A 20,666-nucleotide genomic window follows, 5' to 3' on the forward strand; every position below is an offset into this window, starting at 1 on the left:
TCGAAGGGCTTGGCTATAGACGATGGATCGTGTGGTGTGTTCTGGATGGGAGCTGGAAGCATATAGGTAACTGTATGAGTCGGTGGGTTTTCTGTAGAGAGTGGTGTCTAATTTTCCATTGTTGATTTGTACGGTGGTGTCCAGGAAGTGGATCTCTCGTGTAGAATGGTCCAGGCTGAGGTTGATGGTGGGGTGTAGGTTGTTGAAATCTCTGTGGAATATCTCCAGTGTTTCTTGGCCATGCGTCCAGATCATAAAGATGTCATCGATGTACCGTAGGTAGAGGAGGGGTGAAAGGGGACGGGAGTTGAGGAAACGTTGTTCTAGGTCAGCCATAAAGATGTTAGCATACTGTGGGGCCATGCGTGTACCCATGGCTGTGCCGCTGATCTGGAGGTATAAGTTGTTCTCAAACTGGAAATAATTGTGGGTGAGAACAAAGTTACATAGGTCTGCTATCAGGTTGGCAGTAGTGTCCTCTGGGATAGTGTTTCTAATTGCTTGTAATCCGTCTACATGTGGGATGTTGGTATATAGAGCTTCTACATCCATGGTGGCAAGGATGGTATTATTGGGGAGGTTATCGATGTTTTGTAGTTTCCTTAGGAAGTCAGTAGTGTCTTGGAGATAGCTGGGGGTATTGGTTACGAAGGGTTTGAGAAGAGTGTCTACATAGCTGGATAGACCAGTAGTGAGCGTGCCAATACCAGAGATGATGGGACGTCCGGGGTGCCCAGGTTTATGGATCTTGGGAAGTAGATAGAACAATCCTGGTCGGGGGTCAGAAGGAAATAGTGCTTCAAATGGTAGTATAGTGGTCAAATTATGGAACTCCACAGATGTCACAGCAGATCTATAACTAAAAGCAGCTGCAGGCTTGATGCTACCTAAAATCAATAATTTTAGGCTATATGCACGCATCATTATTGACTAATCAGCTTTTTAAGAGAAGTTCTGTATTCCAAGTGCTTTCCTGATGTTGAGCTTTGTAATAATACCCAGGGATTAAGATAAATAATCTATAGTGAGACTGCAATATTTTTCTCTTTTAAATAAGACAATATTCTGTCCATCAAAAAGCAGTAGGCGTGTATGTGAATGCAGTTCATTAAGTATTTTACTTAATAAAGTATCTTGTATGTGTAGTGAAACAAAGAACGTGTTATAGTTGGACTTGCAGCACTGCCTGTTGATAAGGCTGTCCAACACTTCCCAGTATAAGAATATATTTGCAGTTGCATATAACTTGCCAAAAATGATTCATCTGTTTTTAAGTATAAGGTTAGGCTCATCTCTGACACAAAGGCTACCCCTTGGCAAATTTAAAATGCCTATTCCAAAGTGTGGAATTGCTAGAGCTTTTCAAAGTAAAGGTGCTTGGGTTGGGTTCCTAGCTATGACACACACTTCCTGTGTGACTGAGCAAGTCTCTTAACCTGTCTGTGCCTTATCCCCTTCTGTAAAATGACAATAACATTTCCCTACTTCACAGGGGTATTGCAAGGATAAAACAATGTTTGTGAGAATACTAAGGGTGTATATAAATGAATAATAAAAGTTGTGACTAGCTTTTCTTTCCAGCAGCAAAAATGGGTATATATATTCATATTATAAATATATTGTTCCATCTCTTTCCCAGCCCCAAGATAGAAAGGTTTTTTGAAAGCTCTCAAAGGTGTGGGAGCTGCAAAGCTGCACATTTCTGATCTAGTTGCTTCAAAGTGTTATTTAGCAGTGCCATCCTGACAAAGGCCTATTCTGGATCAGAAATAACCTCCTAGATTAGTCTGAATCCTCAGAGCCTTATTCTGTATCCTGGAATATCAGTTTTTGTCCATTAAAATTCACAAACATGTTCCCTCATTTAATTGGTATTCCTGAATACTTATTCTGGATAAAATTATCACTTCTTTTAATTGTATTCAAAGCTATATTAGCACCAGACAACTAAATAATCAATAATGCCATTAATCATAGTTCTAATTGCCTGTACAAATATCTACATCATTAGCCAAATTCATCCCTGGCATGTTTCCACGGAGTTCACCGAAGTTATAGTAGGGATGAACTGGGTCCCACATATCTGTAATAATATTATAAATCACACAATTTCATAAAATATGTAATGCTATCATTGATAAATGAAGTTAAAGGATGACCATAACATAAACAGTACATCATGTAAGTAAACTGCACAGGAAGTACTGTGGTTGTTTAAAAGATGTGATAAGCCTTTATTATACACCATCTTGCACTGCCTGTGAACCATCTATACATTCTTGGTGTAATGGGGTTCATTCTGAGATGATTCTATCCTCTGCAGATGATAAACATCAAAGCTGGGGAGTACTTTGAACTTTCTCCTGGCATAGACAGCAGGTTTCTCATGTCTTTAATTATATTTGATACTTGCTATTATCAAAAGAAAAGAGTAGCACGAATCCTAGTTTATCAAGTCCCTAAACTCACCCTGTCTAGCTCCATGCTTCTGCCTGCTCAGTGAATCTTTGACGGTTGTCCAGTCTCTCAGAAGATTCACTAGATAAGCGTTGACATTTGTGCAGTGATTATCCATACAGCCATGGTATATGCAATATTGTTATATTTTAAGTAGTGTATTTAAAGCAGTGAGGGAAACCTAGCCTAGTGTGGCCCTTCATCTGAGTGGGCCACAAGATTGTCATAACCAAGATGGTATCCTGGGATAGAACAGCTTGTGTACCTAGAATTTGCAGGGTGGTCTGACTGAACCACAGCAGCACTTTGGATGTAGATGGAGCACAGATGCTCACAATATTGCATGCACTCAGCACGCACCTCACTTCACGTGGCCTTGCTTTAAGTGCGTGTTGCTTTTGTAATACTGGTAGGAGAAAAACGATGTGGACAAAAACCAGTGGAATCTGGCAATCCTGTGCATAGGCAACAGTAAACAAAATGTCTCATGGGACACACAAAATTGGGCTGAATGCACCTCTCAGACCACTGGTTGCCCACCACTGGTTTAAAGCAATTTCTTATTAGATAGGCTTTAATTTGTAACTACTCGTAATCTGACTAGATCATCTGTAACATTGCACATTAAAAACATTTTCATCTCTTGTATACTCAAGCTGGTCCCAAAGTGATGGCAATGTTCACATTATCTTTCCACTGAAATAGCTATTCAAAACTCATTCAAAAGATAGGATACTGTCTCTAAGGTGAAGTTATGTTTCTATGCATTAAACACACAAAGACTCAAAATTTAAGACGTCAGTCCTTATACCTTAGATGAATAGGTTTGATTCAACATAAAAACCTGTCTGGCTTTGTTTTCTAAATATATAGCTAATTTTAACATGATAGAGATTAATGGTACAAGCTAACTTTCACAGGCAATAGAAGTGGGTATTACCTGAAAGCTGATAGGCAAAACAGTTGTGTTCACAGACAGTTTGTAGCAGAAGATAAAGATCATACTGAACCCCAACTCGAAAGATAGTAGGTAAATCTTGCTAGATCTAAGGTCTCATCTGGGCTATAGCAAATGTGGGCACATTTTATGAAGGCTGAATCACATGACTCATTCAATGTAGCTCTGTCCTGACTTTCAAGACCCTCTGGTATTACAGTTTTGTGCCTCTCCTGAAAACACAAAATCTATCATACTAGATTGCTGTGTAATTTTATGATACGGAAAATGTCCCCTGGCAACCAGAATGAGATCATCAAATTCAATTCACTTGTGACCCAAGCTAGTTTCATACCCAGCTTTTTACAGTAAAAAGCAAGTGCATTTAATGTATTTTGTTATCTGGCCCCACTGAGTTGCCTTATTGTAAAAGGGATGTGAGTAGGCAATTCTCATTATTAAATGTTCAGGATTTCATCTCTAATCTTTAAATCATTAGCCAGTTAGGTGCATCTACATAGCAAGCATACTCCTCCCACAGCAAGTCTCAAAGCTTGGTCTACAGAATCAGGGTGGTGCTACTGCTCTAAAAATAAGAGTGTAGATGCTTGTGCTTGGGCTGTGGTTCAGGCTCTGAAGCTCGCCCCCTCTTCTTAGGCTTCAAAACCCGAGCTTTAGCCAGAGCTTGAATGTCTACACAGCCATTTCTAATGCTGCAGTGTGAGCCCAAGGCTATAGACTGCACTCTGACGCTTGACGTTGAGTGTTTGCTTGCTGTGTAGATGTATCCTTAATGTCTTGAAGTACTGTTCAGGAAAGACTGTCTCATGTCACTTACAGACTAGTGACTCAATCTTCAATTCTGTTTGGTGCAGTGCTGGGAAATTAGACTACTCCTATAAATGAAATTAGATACATGAGTATTACAGAATTTGGATTTTAATCTGTAAAATCAGTCTTGCCCAATGTAGTTGGAATCCCTGATGTTACTTTGGTACAGTAAAACTCCATTGGTCCGGCATCCAATGCTCCGGCACTCTCGATGGTCCGGCACCATCGGGAACCCGGAAGTGCTCCAGGCAGCCAGACAATTGGAGCTGCTCTGCGCCCGGCTTTCCCGATTCAGCCGCTGCTGAAACTGACCAGCAGCTGAACTGGGAAAGCCAGCGGCAGAGCAGCTGGGGTGCTGCTGGGTTGGTCCCGTAGCGCTGCCCCTCGGGGCTGCGGGACCAACCCGGCAGCACCCCAGCTGCTCTTGGGGACACCTGGGGCAGAGCAGCTGGAGTGCTGTCGGGTTGGTCCCGCAGCGCCATGGGGCAGCGCTATGGGACCAACCCAGCAGCACTCCAGCTGCTCTGCCTCAGGCGTCCCCAATTCAGCCGCTGCTGAAACTGACCAGCAGCTGATTCCACGAAGCCCGGGGCAGAGCAGCTCTGCCCCGGTCTTCCTGGAGTCAGCCACTGATCAGTTTCAGCAGCGGCTGACTTGGGGATGCCTGGGGCAGAGCCGGACTATCGGAAGGGGGGGCTATGAGGGGTCTGGGGTGGCATCCTCCCCACCCCAGACCCCTCATAGCCCCCCCTTCTGATAGTCCAGCATATCTGATACTCCGGCACCCCCTGGGTCCTAAAGGTGCTGGATTATCGGAAGTTTACTGTACTTGCGTCAATAAAAAAAGCAGCAGCAAAGTAACTTCAGAAAGGTGTTGGTCTGCTGGCTTAATTCCTGGAAGATCCAGGTGCCTGGATATGGGTGACAGGGGAAGATCACGTAATGTGTTCCCTCTCTGGGGCATCTGGTATTGGCCACTGTTGGCCTAGTATGGCTATTCTTATGTGCAGAAGCACATATTCAGTAGAGGAGGCTTAGCGTGTCATATGTGACATTCTTAATTCTGGAGAGGTGGTAGGCACATTTTATTTTGTAATGCCTTCTGCAGCCAGTTCCTGGAGCAGCATTTAGAGCAGTTACAAGAAGCTCTTTGTCCTGTTAAACAGCTTTGTCAACTTTCTAACACATAGTGTATAGCTGTGTAAGGAGTATGATAAAAAGAGATGTGGTGTTTAAAGTAATCTGTATAACATCAAAGTGTGCAGTATGACAGGTCTTGATCCAGTTCCCATTGATGTCACTCTTCTACTTGGGTCTGCCACTGACAATCCATCTAAGCAGTGAGCCCTTAGATATTACTACTGACATGCCTCAGGTGCCTTGTGAGACCTGAGGCTTAAGCTCAAAGGCCATTGACTTTCCACTGACTTCACTAAGGCAAGATTGGGCCCTTAAACAGCTAACCCTTTTCTAGATACTGCATATCTAAATCAGCATTGTATTACTCCAGTTGTCAGTTGGTGTAACTCCAGAAAAATTAATGGATTTCCACTGGTGTAAACTTGGAGTAACACAGTAAAATAATATTGGAGCAGCAGAGATCATTAGAAACATACATTAGGAAAATAAATTATTCTTAGAATTCTATTTGAGCTAGTGCTTTAAACTGTCCTATTGTTAAATTTTAAATGTCATTACTCCCTGCAGTTGTTAATTTAAAACAGGATCATGAGAGACCTGGGAGATGGGTCGGAAATGGGAGGGAGTGTGGGCTATAATGGCAGGGAGAAAGGAGAATTAGGGCAAAATTGGGAGGCAAGGTCAAATCAGTATCTTAGATGCCTATATACAAATGCGAGAAGTATGGGTAATAAGCAGGAAGAACTGGAAGTGCTAATAAATAAATACAATTATGACATTGTTGGCATCACAGAAACTTGGTGGGATAATACACACAATTGGAATGTTTGTATAGAAGGGTACAGCTTGCTCAGGAAGGACAGACAGGGAAAAAAGGGAGGAGGTGTTGCCTTATATATTAAAAATGAACACACTTGGAGTGAGGTGGAGATGGACATAGGAGATGGAAGTGTTGAGAGTCTCTGGGTTAGGCTAAAAGGGGTTAAAAACAAGGGTGATGTCATGCTAGGAGTCTACTACAGGCCACCTACCCAGGTGGAAGAAGTGGATTAGGCTTTTTTTAAACAACAATATCATCCAAAGCCCAAGATTTGGTGGTGATGGGGGACTTCAACTATCCAGATATATGCTAGGAAAATAACACAGCGGGGCACAGATTATCCAATAAGTTCTTGGACTGCATTGGAGACAACTTTTTATTTCAGAAGGTTGAAAAAGCTACTGGGGGGAAGCTGTTCTAGATTTGATCCTAATAAATAGGGAGGAACTGGTTGAGAATTTGAAAGTGGAAGGCAGCTTGGGTGAAAGTGATAATGAAATCACAGAGTTCACAATCCTAAGAAAGGGTAGAAGGGAGAACAGCAAAATAGAGACAATAGATTTCGGGAAGGTGGATTTTGGTAAGCTCAGAGAGCTGATAGGTAAGGTCCCATGGGAATCAAGACTGAGGGGAGAAACAGCTGAGGAGAGTTGGCAGTTTTTCAAAGGTACATTATTAAGGGCCCAAAAGCAAGCTATTCCGCAGTGTCGGAAAGATAGAAAATATGGCAAAAGACCACCTTGGCTTAACCACAAGATCTTGCATGGTCTAAAAATAAAAAAGGAGTCATATAAAAAATGGAAAGTAGGACAAATTACAAAGGATTAATATAGGCAAACAAACACAGGAATGCAGGGGCAAGATTAGAAAGGCAAAGGCACAAAATGAGCTCAAACTAGCTACGGGAATAAAGGGAAACAAGAAGACTTTTTATAAATACATTAGAAACAAGAGGAAGACCAAGGACAGGGTAGGCCCACTGGTCAGTGAGGAGGGAGTAACAGGAAACTTGGAAATGGCAGAGATGCTTAATGACTTCTTTGTTTTGGTCTTCATTGAGAAGTCTGAAGGAATGACTAACATAGTGAATGTTAGTGGGAAAGGGGGTAGGTTTAGAAGATAAAATAAAAAAAGAACAAGTTAAAAATCACCTAGAAAAGTTAGATGCCTGCAAGTCACCAGGGCCTGATGAAATGCATCCTAGAATACTCAAGGAGCTGATAGAGGAGGTATCTGAGCCTCTAGCTATCATCTTTGGGAAAACATGGGAGACAGGAGAGATTCCAGAAGACTGGAAAAGGGCAAATATAGTGCCCATTTATAAAAAGGGAAATAAGAACAACCCAGGAAACTACAGACCAGTTAGTTTAACTTCTGTGCCAGGGAAAATAATGGAGCAAGTAATTAAGGAAATCATCTATAAACACTTGGAAGGTGGCAAGGTGATAGGTAGCAGCCAGCATGGATTTGTAAAGAACAAATCATGTCAAACCAATCTGATAGCTTTCTTTGACAGGATAATGAGTCTTGTGGATAAGGGAGAAGCGGTGGATGTGGTATACCTAGACTTTAGTAAGGCGTTTGATATGGTCTCGCTTGATATTCTTATCAATAAACTAGGCAAATACAACTTAGATGTGGCTACTATAAGGTGGGTGCATAACTAGCTGGATAACCGTACTCAGAGAGTAGTTATTAATGGTTCACAATCCGGCTGGAAAGGTATAACAAGTGGGGTTCCTCAGGGGTCTGTTTTGGGACCGGCTCTGTTTAATAGGATAGAACAAGAAGCAATGGGCTTAATCTGCAGCAAGGGAGGTTTAGGTCGGACATTAGGAAAAAGGAAAAAGTTCCTAACTGTCAGGATAGTAATAGAGACGCAGCCGTGTTAGTCTAGTATTGCGGAAACAAAAAACAGGACTATGTAGCAGTTTAAAGAATAACAAGATAGTTTATCAAGATAGTTTATCAGCTGTGGGTATGGCCCACGAAAGCTCATCACTTCATAAACCATCTTGTTAGTCTTTAAAGTGCTACATACAGGCAGTCCCCAGATTACGTCAGTCCGACTTAAGTCGGACCCCTAGTTACGAACTGGGAGGGGGCGGGACGCAGCTAGTGCGGGGTGCCTCCCCCACTGTCGCTGTCTCTGGTGGCACGGGGGGGCGGGGCGCTTCCCCCCAGCAGACCAGGGAGATGCGGAGCGGCTTTTCTCGCCGCGGAGGACGCCCCCCCTCGCAGCTAGTGCGCCCCCCCACAGCAGACCAGGCTTTTCTTGCCGACGCCTGGGGTAGAGCAGCTGGGGGGCTGCCGGGTTGGTCCCACAGCGCTGAGGTGCGGCGCTGCGGGGACCTACCCGGCAGCGCTCCAGCTGCTCTGTCCCAGGCGTTCAGATTCAGCCGCTGTTGAAACTGATCAGCAGCTGATTCCAGGAACCCCAGGGCAGAGCAGCTCTGCCTCGGGCTTCCTGTAGTCAGCGCTGGTCAGTTTCAGCAGTGGCTGACTTGGGAACACGTGGGGCAGAGCAGGTGGGGTGCTGCCGGGTTGGTCCAGTAGCGCCGAGGAGCGGCGCTGCGGGACCAACCCGGCAGCACCCCAGCTGCTTTGCCCCAGGCGTCCCCAAGAGCAGCTGGGGTGCTGCCGGGTTGGTCCCGCCGCGCCATGGGTCGGTGCTACCAGACCAACTCAGCAGCACTCCAGCTGCTCTGCCCCAGGCGTGTCCGATTCAGCCACTGTTGGTCAGTTTCAACAGCAGCTGAATCTGGACACCAGTTCTGACTTACATACAAATTCAACTTAAGAACAAACCTACGGTCCCTATCTTGTACGTAACCCGGGGACTGCCTGTAGTCCTGTTTTTTGTTCTGTCAGGGTGGTTAAAAACTGGAATAAATTGCCCAGGGAGGTTGTGGAATCTCCATCTCTGGAGATATTTAAGAGTAAGTTAGATAAATGTCTAGCAGGGATGGTCTAGACAGTACTTGGTCCTGCAGTGACAGCAGAGGACTGGACTCATTGACCTCTAGAGGTCCCTTCCAGTCCTAGTATTCTATGAGATGAGAGGGGGAAATCTTGGAGATTAAACAATAGACCAGTGCTCCCCACCCATGGGTTGGGACCCAAATATCGGTCACCATTACATTTCAAAAGGGTCACCAAGTGTGTCCCCAGGTGGCTCTGTCCCCTCTCCTCCCCCCGTTTTTTAATTGCCTTGGGTCACCAAGTCTTCCTGAATTGTCAAAGTGGGTCCCCATCTGGAAAAGATTGGGAATCACTGTAATAGACCAACACAACCAAAAGGTAAACAAATTGACACATGCAGTAGAGGAAAATGAATGTTTGCTTACCATACTTATGTATTTGTCTACATTTACAGTGCTGCATGTTGCAGTGCTTAAAGATGCTACCTGTGTTGACAGGAGAGCTTCCCTCCTAGGCACAGGTACACAGCTCCCCAAGAGGTGGTAGCTATGGCAGTGGGAGGAGCTCTTCCAGCAACACAGCCCTATTTACTGCAGAAGTTAGGATGGTATAACAGGATTAAGCAGGTGCATGGATTTTCCGCACCCTGGAGGGATGTATTATACCAGCATAAATTTGTAGTGCACACCAGGGTTAGGAATACACATATGTCACCATGATGTAAGGTTTATGCTACACAGTTAGAACAGTAAAACTGCATAATGCAAATGTGAAAAAACCACATGGCTTAGGTCAGACTAGAGCTGTTAAGGACTAGTCGACTATCTAATAAGCAAATGCTTATCGGATGGTCGACAGGATTGTCACTCCCCTAACTTGCTGCCTCTATCAGATAGAGGCAGCAAGGGGGAGGACCCCAAGCTCTGCACTGTTTTGAAATAGCCAATAGTGTTTCAAAGGGGCAGTGCCACACAGCTGATCCCCGGCTCCCTGCAGCATTACCCCTTTGAATTGCTGCCCTATTGACTAACTGAATAGTCCATGTAAAAATTCACTGACTGCAGTACTTGATTAGTCAATTACAGGATACTTAACATGCTTAGGCCAGTCATGCGGGTACACCCACCTAACTCCCATGTAAACAGCACTAAATCTCTTGGAAGATTTCTCCTTCCTAGCACGTCTATGCTGAAGGGAGAAGCTCCCTCCCCCATAGGCATCCTACTGTCCAGCTAAAGTAGCATTTCTGCAGCGTTGTTGGGGCATTCGGCGGCGGCGGCTTGGCCCTGCTGTGGGAAAAGCTGCAGCGCTGGACGTGCGGGCGAGCCCCCCGCTGGTAGCTCAGTGGCGCAGCGGGGCTGCTGTTGGTCCCCGGGCTGCTGGCAGAGGAGCCGCGCTCGCTCGTGCAGGCCAATGGCTGCAACGCCCGCGCCAGGCGCACGCAGAGGTGCCTGCCCAGGGCCGGGCGTGGTGCCGCTGAGCCCATTCGATCCGGCCCCCTGCCCTTTGGTTCACGTGCTGCCAACAGGGCGCGTGGCTCGAAGGTGAGGGGGGCGGGGCTCGCTGGCTGACGCAGGCAGGTCGGCGTCCCCGAGGGGAGGCAGGGATGGATGGTGTGATCGGGGTGTAACTGCGTGTGTCCCTCTTCGGCCCCCGTAGCCGGCTGGCGCCTCCCTCGCCTGGCAGGTGCGCCCGGAGGCCCTTCTCTCTGGATGACGCATGCGGAAGCGCTAGGGTGGACGTTGATTCTGCCACGGGCGGATGTGAGGCTGCGGCTCGCTCCCGACCCTGCCGTGGGAGGAGGCGCCGCCAGTGCGCATGCGGCTCGGAGATGGAGCTGTGAGTGGGGGGGAGGCGCGGGGGGAGGGGGCTCCGAGCTGTGCCCGAGGCGGGGCGCTCCCGCCCGTCTCCCCCGCAGTAGCGGCCCCCGTGACTGGCCCTGTCGCGGCGCCGTTAGGCAGCGCTCCCGGACCGGCCTGGGCAGGGCAGCTCGGAGCGGCCGTTCCCGGTGCTCTGTGACCCTCCCGGGGCGTCCGCTCCCCGCCCCAGCCCCTGCTGCCGGCGCTTGTGTGACGCAGCCCCGGGAAAGCCTCGCAGCTGGCCCCGGGGGCGCGGAACGTACCGGGGTGGGGGGGAGAAGCTGCCCCACCGGCTGCCCCGGGTCCGTGGTGCTGGTCGGGAGCGCAGCACCCCCCGCCCCCCCATAATGTGCCCCCAGGCATCCTCTAGCGGCTGTTCACAGCTGGGGTGGGAAGGCGGCTCTTGTCCAGCGGGGGGGAGGGGGGGTAGAGGTGAGGAGAAGTTGTAAGTCCCATTGGCCTGCGTGGCTGGCAATAGGAGGAAACGTGATTAGGTGGAAGAAGGAAACAAGCTGATGCTTTGGGCAGTTTAAGTTGTAGCAGTCACGTTAACATTGTATTTTAAGCGTATTTCGAAAGTGTCTAGAACCTCGGATGGGGGTCTTTTTAGTATGGAGCTGTTTTTACATAGAAATTAAAGGACAAGGTGACATCTATGTTTAACCTCTAGTTAAATAGTAACTTAGTTTTCTAGATGAACTTAAACAACAAATGGTCTGTTAGCACTGTAGAGACTTAGGAAACATGTAGGTGGTATGATGAGCTTTTTTGGGCACAGCCCACGAAAGCTCATGATACCATCTACATGTTTTGTTAGTCTATAAAGTGCTACCAGACTATTTGTTGTTTTTTAAGTTTATCCTGTACAGACTAATGCAGCTACCCCCTGAAGTGTCAGTTCTCTAGGTCAGTGTTAACCTTTTTGACACGACCAGGGAGTGGTCTGCTGCCTTCCTAACCTGTTAGGGAGACCTTGGGGTGGGGCTGGTCCACGGATTGGTCACTGAGAAACACTGCCCAAGTGAATGTGGATCTCTAAGGAAGGCTGCTTTGGTTGAGTGCCTGCTAGGATGTTTGCTGGTGTTTTAAATGTGCAGTTTGTTTAGTTTGCTGTTGAATTTTAGGGTGGTTCTGATTTTTTAGTTTACCTGCATGCATTTGTATGCAGACTTTATCCAGAAATTAGGGAGTAGAATGTTTGCTACTTTAGGGAAACTTGGAAGGTCACAGTTATGAACTGCAAAACATTGTACTGCCTCTAATACAAATTGGCAGTTTTCAGTCACCTGGAGACAGGTCTGGATTTTAAGTCATATAACATAAACATTGTGTTTAGAGTCTCTTTCCTTTGTTGAAGGATTTTACCTTGTGTTTCAGGCCAGGTCTCTGCTGTAAACTTACATCAGAATAACTATTGCTCAGAGGTGTGAAAAATCCATACCTCTCAGTGAGTCAGATATAACTACCTAATCTCCCCCACCCTTGTGTAAACAGCTTTTTGTTGACAGGTTAGCATCTCCCTCTTGGCATAGCTATTGCCTCTTGTAGCTCTCCCATTAACTCTTCAGTGAAGACACTACTATGTCAAAGTGGTACTGAGATTCTTAAATCTTTTATTCAGAAAATAAGAACAAAATCACGAGTGACCAAATTACTTAATCTTTCATTTTACAGATGAGAATACTGAGAGGATATATGCCCACCTTTTCAAAGTACTTTGTGTTTTTTGTATTGAAGTTGTTATTTGAATACAAAATTCTGTTGCTGCCATTTACAAAGTCTCCTATTCACAAGCTTGTTAAACACATGCTGCCTCAATTGATTATCTGAATGGTGATGGTTTAGGAAGTCTAATTCTCTATCCATCAATAGATAAACTACACATAAGGAAGTTTATTTAAAAAGCACTACAAAAACTTGTTTAAATAGTTGTGTAGCAGTTACTTACAGTTATATAACAACTGCAGTATAAAACACTGTGGAAATTGCAATTTTTTTTTTACAATCACCCCTTCTCCCTCCCTCTGCCTGCAATAGCTATTAACCATAGAAGTAATGTAGTAGGAAACAGGAATCTTCAAATCTCTTAGGAGACAGGGGGGCTAATGTCTTCAAAGAAAAAAAGTAGAAGTGGATGAAATACTACCAATGTAACTAAAATATTTAACCACAGTATAAACCAAAGAGGTCCTAGTAAAGCCTGCTTTAGCAGTGATCCTAAAATGGAAATTAATAGTTGAAGATGACAAAGAAGCGAACTGTATACAGAACAGTATACAACCGACAAAAGATACTCAGGTTAATGGGGGCAGATGACCTGATTTCTGTTCTGCTCTTTGAAACTAACTTGCTGTCTATATTGTCACAACCTCCTCATCTGTAAAATAAGGGTATGCAGAAAGCATTCTAAAAACTTTGGATGACAGATTTTATGTACAATGTGGACGAGACCAAGTTATTCAGGGAAGAGGGTCGGTTGAGCAGCATCATTCAAAATATTGCTAATTTATCATTGTGGATTAAAAACACTTGCTACTCACACATTATTGCAGCTTGTGTATTTAAATGAAGATTAATTAGGATGAGACAGACTGACATTTTAATTCTTCACATAGGACAAGATTTAACTCATGATCTTAAAAGGAAATTAACTTCCTTGTACAAAGATGACGGAAATATTGCAATTGAAATAGTCACTTAAATTGCAGAAGCTGATGATTCTAGAGCATCTGTAGGTCATGCTAATACCAACAACATTAGTACAGAGTTTCTGGAAATCTTGAGTCTTTGTGCCAGAGGGTTAATTCTGAACCTTATCCCTTCCTTATTTCTGCGCCATGCACTGCATGTTGGTGTGTACATTTGTCTTTAACTTATCTAGTAGAACAGGAACATTTCACTAAAATTTGATAGCTATTTGAACAAACACTTGCAGATCAAGCTAACTTGCATAGTCAAGGATTCGCCTTTACCATTCCTAGGGGATTTCCTTATTATTCTCTGGAAAGCATTTTCATATTGCAAATTGTACTATAACCTCCGTACTTCGAGAGTCCCTAATTTTTCACAATGCCACCAAGCTGAAGGAACGACTGCGAAGTGATGAGCTCTGCCGGAGGCATTCCCTGCCATAGTGGTGGGGAGTGATGCCTGGGAGCTATGAGGGACATAGTGCCAGGAAAAGTGCCTTCCGCATCTCGCCTTGCTCCCTCCCCAGCCTGGCAAAATCTTTAATCTGGCAAACACTATTTCCCAAGATTGCTGGATTAAAGAAGTCCAAGGCTACGTCTACACTGGCCCCTTTTCCGAAAGGGGCATGCTAATTTTAAACTTCGTAATAGGGAAATCCGCGGGGGATTTAAATAAAGATGTCCGCCGCTTTTTTCCGGCTTGTAGAAAAGCCGGAAAAGAGCGTCTAGACTGGCCCGATCCTCCGGAATAAAGCCCTATTCCGGAGGATCTCTTATTCCTACTTCGAAGTAGGAATAAGAGATCCTCCGGAATAGGGCTTTATTCCGGAGGATCGGGCCAGTCTAGACGCTCTTTTCCGGCTTTTCTACAAGCCGGAAAAAAGCGGCGGACATCTTTATTTAAATCCCCCGCGGATTTCCCTATTACGAAGTTTAAAATTAGCATGCCCCTTTCGGAAAAGGGGCCAGTGTAGACGTAGCCCAAGTGTATTATCAGAGGCCTATGATTGAGTCTGTATGTTGCTTTGACTTTTTCATCCTCTGATTCAATGCTCTGTACAACTTTTGCTGCTTGCTTTTTTTTTCTGCTTTCATTTTCTCCTCATCTCACTTCTTACTTCTCTGTGGGACAGAATTAATGGACACAAATCAGCTAGCCAGAAAGGTAACACACACAAACCTGTTGAGGAACATTTTAACTTGGCTGGGCACTCTTTAATGCAGGACTACTCAACTTTAGAAGCCCCTGGGACAACAATTATACTCTCAGCATATGCCGAGGGCTGCAACTAAAGTGTGGTTGCATATACATGGACCTCCTCCCTGGGGCCTAGAAACGCTGACACCCTGTGCCCATCTGTTCCAGCTGGCTGCCTCTTTCAATGCTCGCCCCACCTGGGATACGCCTTGCCCTTGTGGAACATGATCCCAGTGAAGGCCATGTTCAAAGGGTTCCACCCGCAGGCTGTGTTTTGAGTCCTGCGTAAATGCAAACTGCACCGTGGGCCGCAAACAGAAGGGTAGCCCAGGGGCTGTGTGTTGAGTAGCCCTGCGTTAATGGATCTCAAAGTCATCGTGCAGTTTCAGGTCAATTCCAGAAGCCAAATACGCAGGGAAGCCTTGGAACTTAACTTCATTTACCGGTTTGATTCCTATCACAAAGGTATGAATAAAGACTTTGGCTGGATGGCTGGCTACATTTGATATAGCCTAATGACATAAAAAACCAAATAATGGGTACTTAATTATTTGAAACTTCTCTACCAGCTTCATGTAGCATGGAAACTCTAAATGACTCCTCCCCCCCCCCCCATCACCTATTTATTTTGAAATTGGACCTTTAATGTTTCCATTCATATGAAGAAGTGGGTTGTGCCCATCAAAGCTCATGATACCATCTACATGTTTTGTTAGTCGTTAAGGTGCTGAAAGACAATTTGTTGTTTTTTAAGTTCTTACACATAAACTCACATCTAAATACTCCCTTTATTTCTTTCTTCCAGTCTATCTTTATGCATTCTTCTGTGCTGCCTCTTTTGCTTAGAACAGTCTTTCTTGTATTCTAGTCCCACTTCACTGAAATCCTTCCTTACATACATATTTTCAAAGCCTTTCAGTGATAACTCACCAGTAACAGAAGTTTAAATTATTTTAAATAAAAACTAGGGGGCATTGTCTCCTGCTCACTAGACTTGCAAATCCCTGTTTCTGGGGAGAGGCAGGCCCCACTCTCGCCCCTGCTCCTTCCCCCTGGTCGCAGCTCCAGTCTCTCAGCTCCCCTTTGGCTGCTGGAGGAGGGCCGGGGCCAAGCCAGAGAGTGGCAGGGGTAGCGGCAGCAGCGCCTCCTTGCTGCGTTTTGGGGCCCCAACGCTTCGGGACCTTGCAGGGAACTGCTGCCTCCGCCTGGCCCGAGCTTGGGCTGTTGCCTGCCTGGTACTCTACCTTGAACCATTTCCCCAATGCAAGATTACAGCACCAGCACTGGCTTCCTGCAGGAAAGGGAGGAGAGAAGGAAACCCTGAGGCTCTGCGTCAGATTGCTGGGAAGTACGCACGCTGCTGTAAGGAGGGGAAGATGTGGGGGAGAGCTGGGGCCCAGAGCTCCATGACCCACAGCCCACCTCCTTCCTTCGATTGTTACCCCCTTCCTCCATTCCTACACCCCATCCCTCTGCCTCCATTCCTATCCATTATCCTCCCTAACTCCTCCTCACCCTGCCCATCTCCCTCCTTCCATCTTGCTGGGAAAATTCTTTTAAAGTATATACATAGATAATCATGTCGGTGACAGATTTGAAACCGCTCACACTGTATGTTTAATGTTCTGGGCTCCCCAAGAGGAGTACCCCCCCTCAGTATTTCCTGTGAATCATTTGTTCCTCTTTTCCTCCCCAAGTAGTCTGTCATTTTGTTGTGTTCTTCATACAAGATTGTAAATTCTGCTCTTCTCAGCAAAGCCCATGTTGTTGTCTTATTCAGCTATAAAATGTGTAAAATACTTTGTACACCTATGACACCATCTAATACTGAGTGAGCATAAAAACTGAACTGCCGTGTATATAAGTGGTTTCAGCAGGGTGGGATGGGGAAGCTTGCGTTATTTCTGTTGTTTACAAGTAAATAAACAACCTACATGCCCCTCGTTGTCAAGCCAGCCTGTGAATATTGTGGATGAGGATCCTTGTTACTTTACCTGAGTATTGAGATACTCAGAAGAATGGTTATTTTAGCTGTGCTTTGTGTCCACGTTAAATGCTTTGAAATCTGTTAACTTGAAGACATACATGTATGCATAAAGAAATAATAAAATGTTTTATGTGATCCTGATTTTAACTGCTTCATGATATTCTGCAACTAAGTAACTACTTGTTATGATGCATGTTTATTTCTTTCCCAATACTGTCTAAGAACTATCCAATGTACAACATTCCTAATTATGCAAGCAGTTTTGGGCAACACATAGGACCAAAAGCCCTTGGAAAATTACAAATAGCACAACATTCTCTTACCTCAATTCATACTAATGCAATATACAGCAGTATATACTAATGCAATTTAAATCAGTATAAGTGTGTCCACACAAGAGTTTGCACTGTTTTACCTAAACTACTCGTGTGTAGTTTAAGGCTTTGTCTAACTGGCAGATGTAAAGAGCTGGTAGTTACAATGCTGCTCACAGAGCACTGCTGGGACTATTCAATTTATTCATAAATGATCTGGAGAAAGGGGTAAACAGTGAGGTGGCAAAGTTTGCAGACGATACTGCTCAAGGTAGTTCAGACCAAAGCAGACTGTGAAGAACTTCAAAAAGATCTCACCAAACGAAGTGGCTGGGCAACAAAATGGCAAATGAAATGTAATGTGGATAAATGTAAAGTAATGCACACTGGGAAAAATAACCCCAACTATACATATAATATGATGGGGGGCTAATTTAGCTACAGCTAATCAGGAAAGAGATCTTGGAGTCATCTTGGATAGTTTTCTGAAGACGTCCACTCAGCGTGCAGCGGCAATCCAAAAAGCAAACAGGATGTTAGGAATCATTAAAAAAGGGACAGAGAATATGATGGAGAATATCTTATTACCCTTATATAAATCCATGGTATGCCCACATCTTGAATAACTCATACAGATGTGGTCTCCTCATCTAAAAAAAGATATACTGGCATTAGAAAAGGTTCAGAGAAGGGCAACTAAAATGAGTAAGGGTATGGAGCAGGTTCCATATGAGGAGAGATTAAAGAGACTGGGACTTCTCAGCTTGGAAAAGAGGAGACTAAGGGGGGGATATGACAGAGGTCTATAAAATCATGAGTGGTGTGGAGAAAGTGAATAAGGAAAAGTTATTTACTTGTTCCCATAATATAAGAACTAGGGGCCACCAAATGAAACTAATAGGCAGCAGGTTTAAAACAAATAGAAGGAAGTTCTTCTTCACACAGCGCATAGTCAATCTGTGGAACTCCTTGCCTGAGGAGGTTGTGAAGGCTAGGACTATAACAGGATTTAAAAGAGAACTAGATAAATTCATGGAGGGTAAGTCCATAAATGGCGGTTAGCCAGTATGGGTAAGGAATGGTGTCCCTAGCCTCTGTTTGTCAGAGGGTGGAGATGGATGGCAGGAGAGAGATCACTTGATCATTACCTGTTCGATTTACTCCCTCTGGGATACCTGGCAGTCGCCACTGTCGGCAGGCAGGATACTGGGCTGGATGGATGTTTGGTCTGACCCAGTATGGCCATTCTTATGTTCTTATGAAAATAGCTGTTGTGTGTCAACTCTGAGCTCCTTGTGATAGTGGGGCAACTATTGCAATGCCACAGAAAGCAGTGCATTGTGGCATTGTTCAAGTAGCTGCAGGGTGCTTTGGAAGGGTTTGCAGTGCTGCATGGGGCATGCAGTGTCATCTGTTGCTAGTTTCCCAATCCCATTGTTCCATGGTCATCCTACTACACTGACAGCTGCTTTTCAACAGAGGGTGGGGGAGAGTGTGTGACATGGACTGCGTGTATGTCTTGGGGGGAAGAGACACTGTGTGTATGTCTTGTGGGATGTCAGCGTGCTGCTGTCTTGTAAGTTCAGGCAGCAATAGGAAACAACTCATCCTGCAGTAGGGACAGAGAGAACCCCAACATTAATGCCTGTGCCTCCCTCCCCAACTCTTTGCACAGCAGTCTCTCACACACACACCACCACCACCACCCTCTCTACCCTCCCCCCCCCCCCCACACCCTCTTCCTCTCTCCCTCTGCCTCACACACACACCCCTCTTCCTCTCTCCCTCTGCCTCTGTGTTCAACAGAGCAGGCATTCAGCCTGAACTGTTTGCTCTGTGTCCCAGAGCAGATCACCTCAGCATGGGGACTGTCAGAAAGGGAGCTTTGAAAGAGGATATGTGCATGCCTGCGGGGCAGCCAGCTGAGTTCAAAACAATGAACGGAGTGGCCATTGGAGGGATTATGGGACATTTCCAGACCAGTTACTATGTAGAAGATAATGAAGTGCTCACCCTTGCACCCTAGCTCTGAAGCCACTGTGCATGAAGTTCTGTGCCTCTCGTTGAGTTGGTTTCCTGTATCCAGTCTACACTAGCAGGTTACAGCACAGTAAATCAGCTCACAGTGCTGTAGTTCCTGAGGTGTCCATACTTGCAAGGCACTTAGGCTATGTCTAAACTACAACCCTCTGTCGGCAGAGGGATGTAAATGAAGCACTTCGAAAGTGCAAATGAAGCGGGGATTTAAATATCCCATGCTTCATTTGCATAATTGTGTCATGATGTGTTTCGAACCAAGCGCCATTTTGAAACTAAAACCATGGTTTAGACGCGGGTTTTTTCGACAACGGGGGGCATTTTTGAAAGATCGTGGCATGACAAGTGTGGCAACTGCTGTTTATAATACTAGGACAAGAAGAACCTCACATTCTTTGGTGTACAGTATTTTCAGCTTCTAGCAATGAAAAATTGGAAATTGGGCCACCTCAATCATGAGATTTCCAAAAGACAGAACAAACCCCCACATTATAATCCTTTAATTTTTTACTTCCCTGCCCAACCCCACTGTGTGATGGTGTTGCCCGCTCTCCCAAATATCTTGGGTAAAATATTAGCCCCTGCTGCAGGAGCTCTGACCCCCCCCCCATCTGCTTTTTTCCCTCTCCCATCAAGCAATTAATCCTCATCCCAGCCACTACCATCAGTTCAGCCGTCCCAGCCTTCTCTCTGCTCCTCCTTTTGAGGACAGAGAAGAGACTCTCTGCTTCTGGCAAGACTGAACTTCTTAATAGAGTTGGAGCTTCTCACTTCATTGCAAGATGAGCTCCAAAATTCTCTAAAATCCTGTCCCTCACCAAAAAAAGAAAAGAAAAAAAAGAAAATTGGTGATGCTGAGTGTTCAGGGCTGAAAGAAAACTGTTATGCTTGTTCTATAAATCTGCATTATTGATGGATTCGTCTTAGTATTTTGCATTGCCACAGAATTTTTTTTTTTATTATTATTTGAGGGCTGTCTGAGGCAGTCTCTTTTTATAAGTGCCATTACTGAGTGCTAATTTTGTGCTTTCTGTTGTTTCATGCAGGTTGGCACCAATGCGATTGTATACGCTGTCCAAACGGCACTTTGTCCTGGTCTTTGTTGTATTCTTCATTTGTTTTGGTTTGACGGTCTTCATAGGAATTGCAGGTAAGATTCTCGTTTTTACAAGCTTTGCTTGTTTCCATATGTTAACTTGTGTAAATAATTTACTCTCCACAGATTTGAGCCTAGTGTCTTGAGATCTCTGGATATAGACATAGGTGCAAGTTTGCATTTAGAGTTTACAGGTTTATTTTTACATATGTATTAAATAGATTTCCTTGCTCAGTAGCGCAGTTTCTGTACTGAGATTAGGGGTATAATAGTGTGGACAATTAAATGATTAACCAATAACATTTTGCTTATCTATTATTGCTATCAACTACATGCATTTTTTCCCCCCTGTCCTCCTGCCAGTAAATTTTTTAAGAA

General features: G+C 44.9%; 1 protein-coding gene across 3 annotated transcripts in view; it reads left to right on the forward strand.

Annotated features, from left to right (window-relative positions):
• The window catches only part of TMEM181 (transmembrane protein 181), a 72,609-nt gene that overhangs the window by 14,013 nt on the left and 37,930 nt on the right, over positions 1–20,666 (forward strand). For 2 of the 3 annotated variants that reach the window (XM_025180656.2, XM_075924548.1), the window contains exon 2: positions 20,239–20,342. In XM_025180656.2, the coding sequence (XP_025036441.1) occupies positions 20,239–20,342 (104 nt within the window). Of the gene's footprint in view, positions 1–10,714; positions 10,947–20,238; positions 20,343–20,666 lie in introns of those variants that run through there. The other variant, XM_075924549.1, reaches the window with a different exon arrangement.

This window comes from Pelodiscus sinensis, chromosome 3 (genome assembly GCF_049634645.1).
Source record: "Pelodiscus sinensis isolate JC-2024 chromosome 3, ASM4963464v1, whole genome shotgun sequence".
In the NCBI taxonomy this organism is placed as follows: domain Eukaryota; kingdom Metazoa; phylum Chordata; order Testudines; family Trionychidae; genus Pelodiscus; species Pelodiscus sinensis.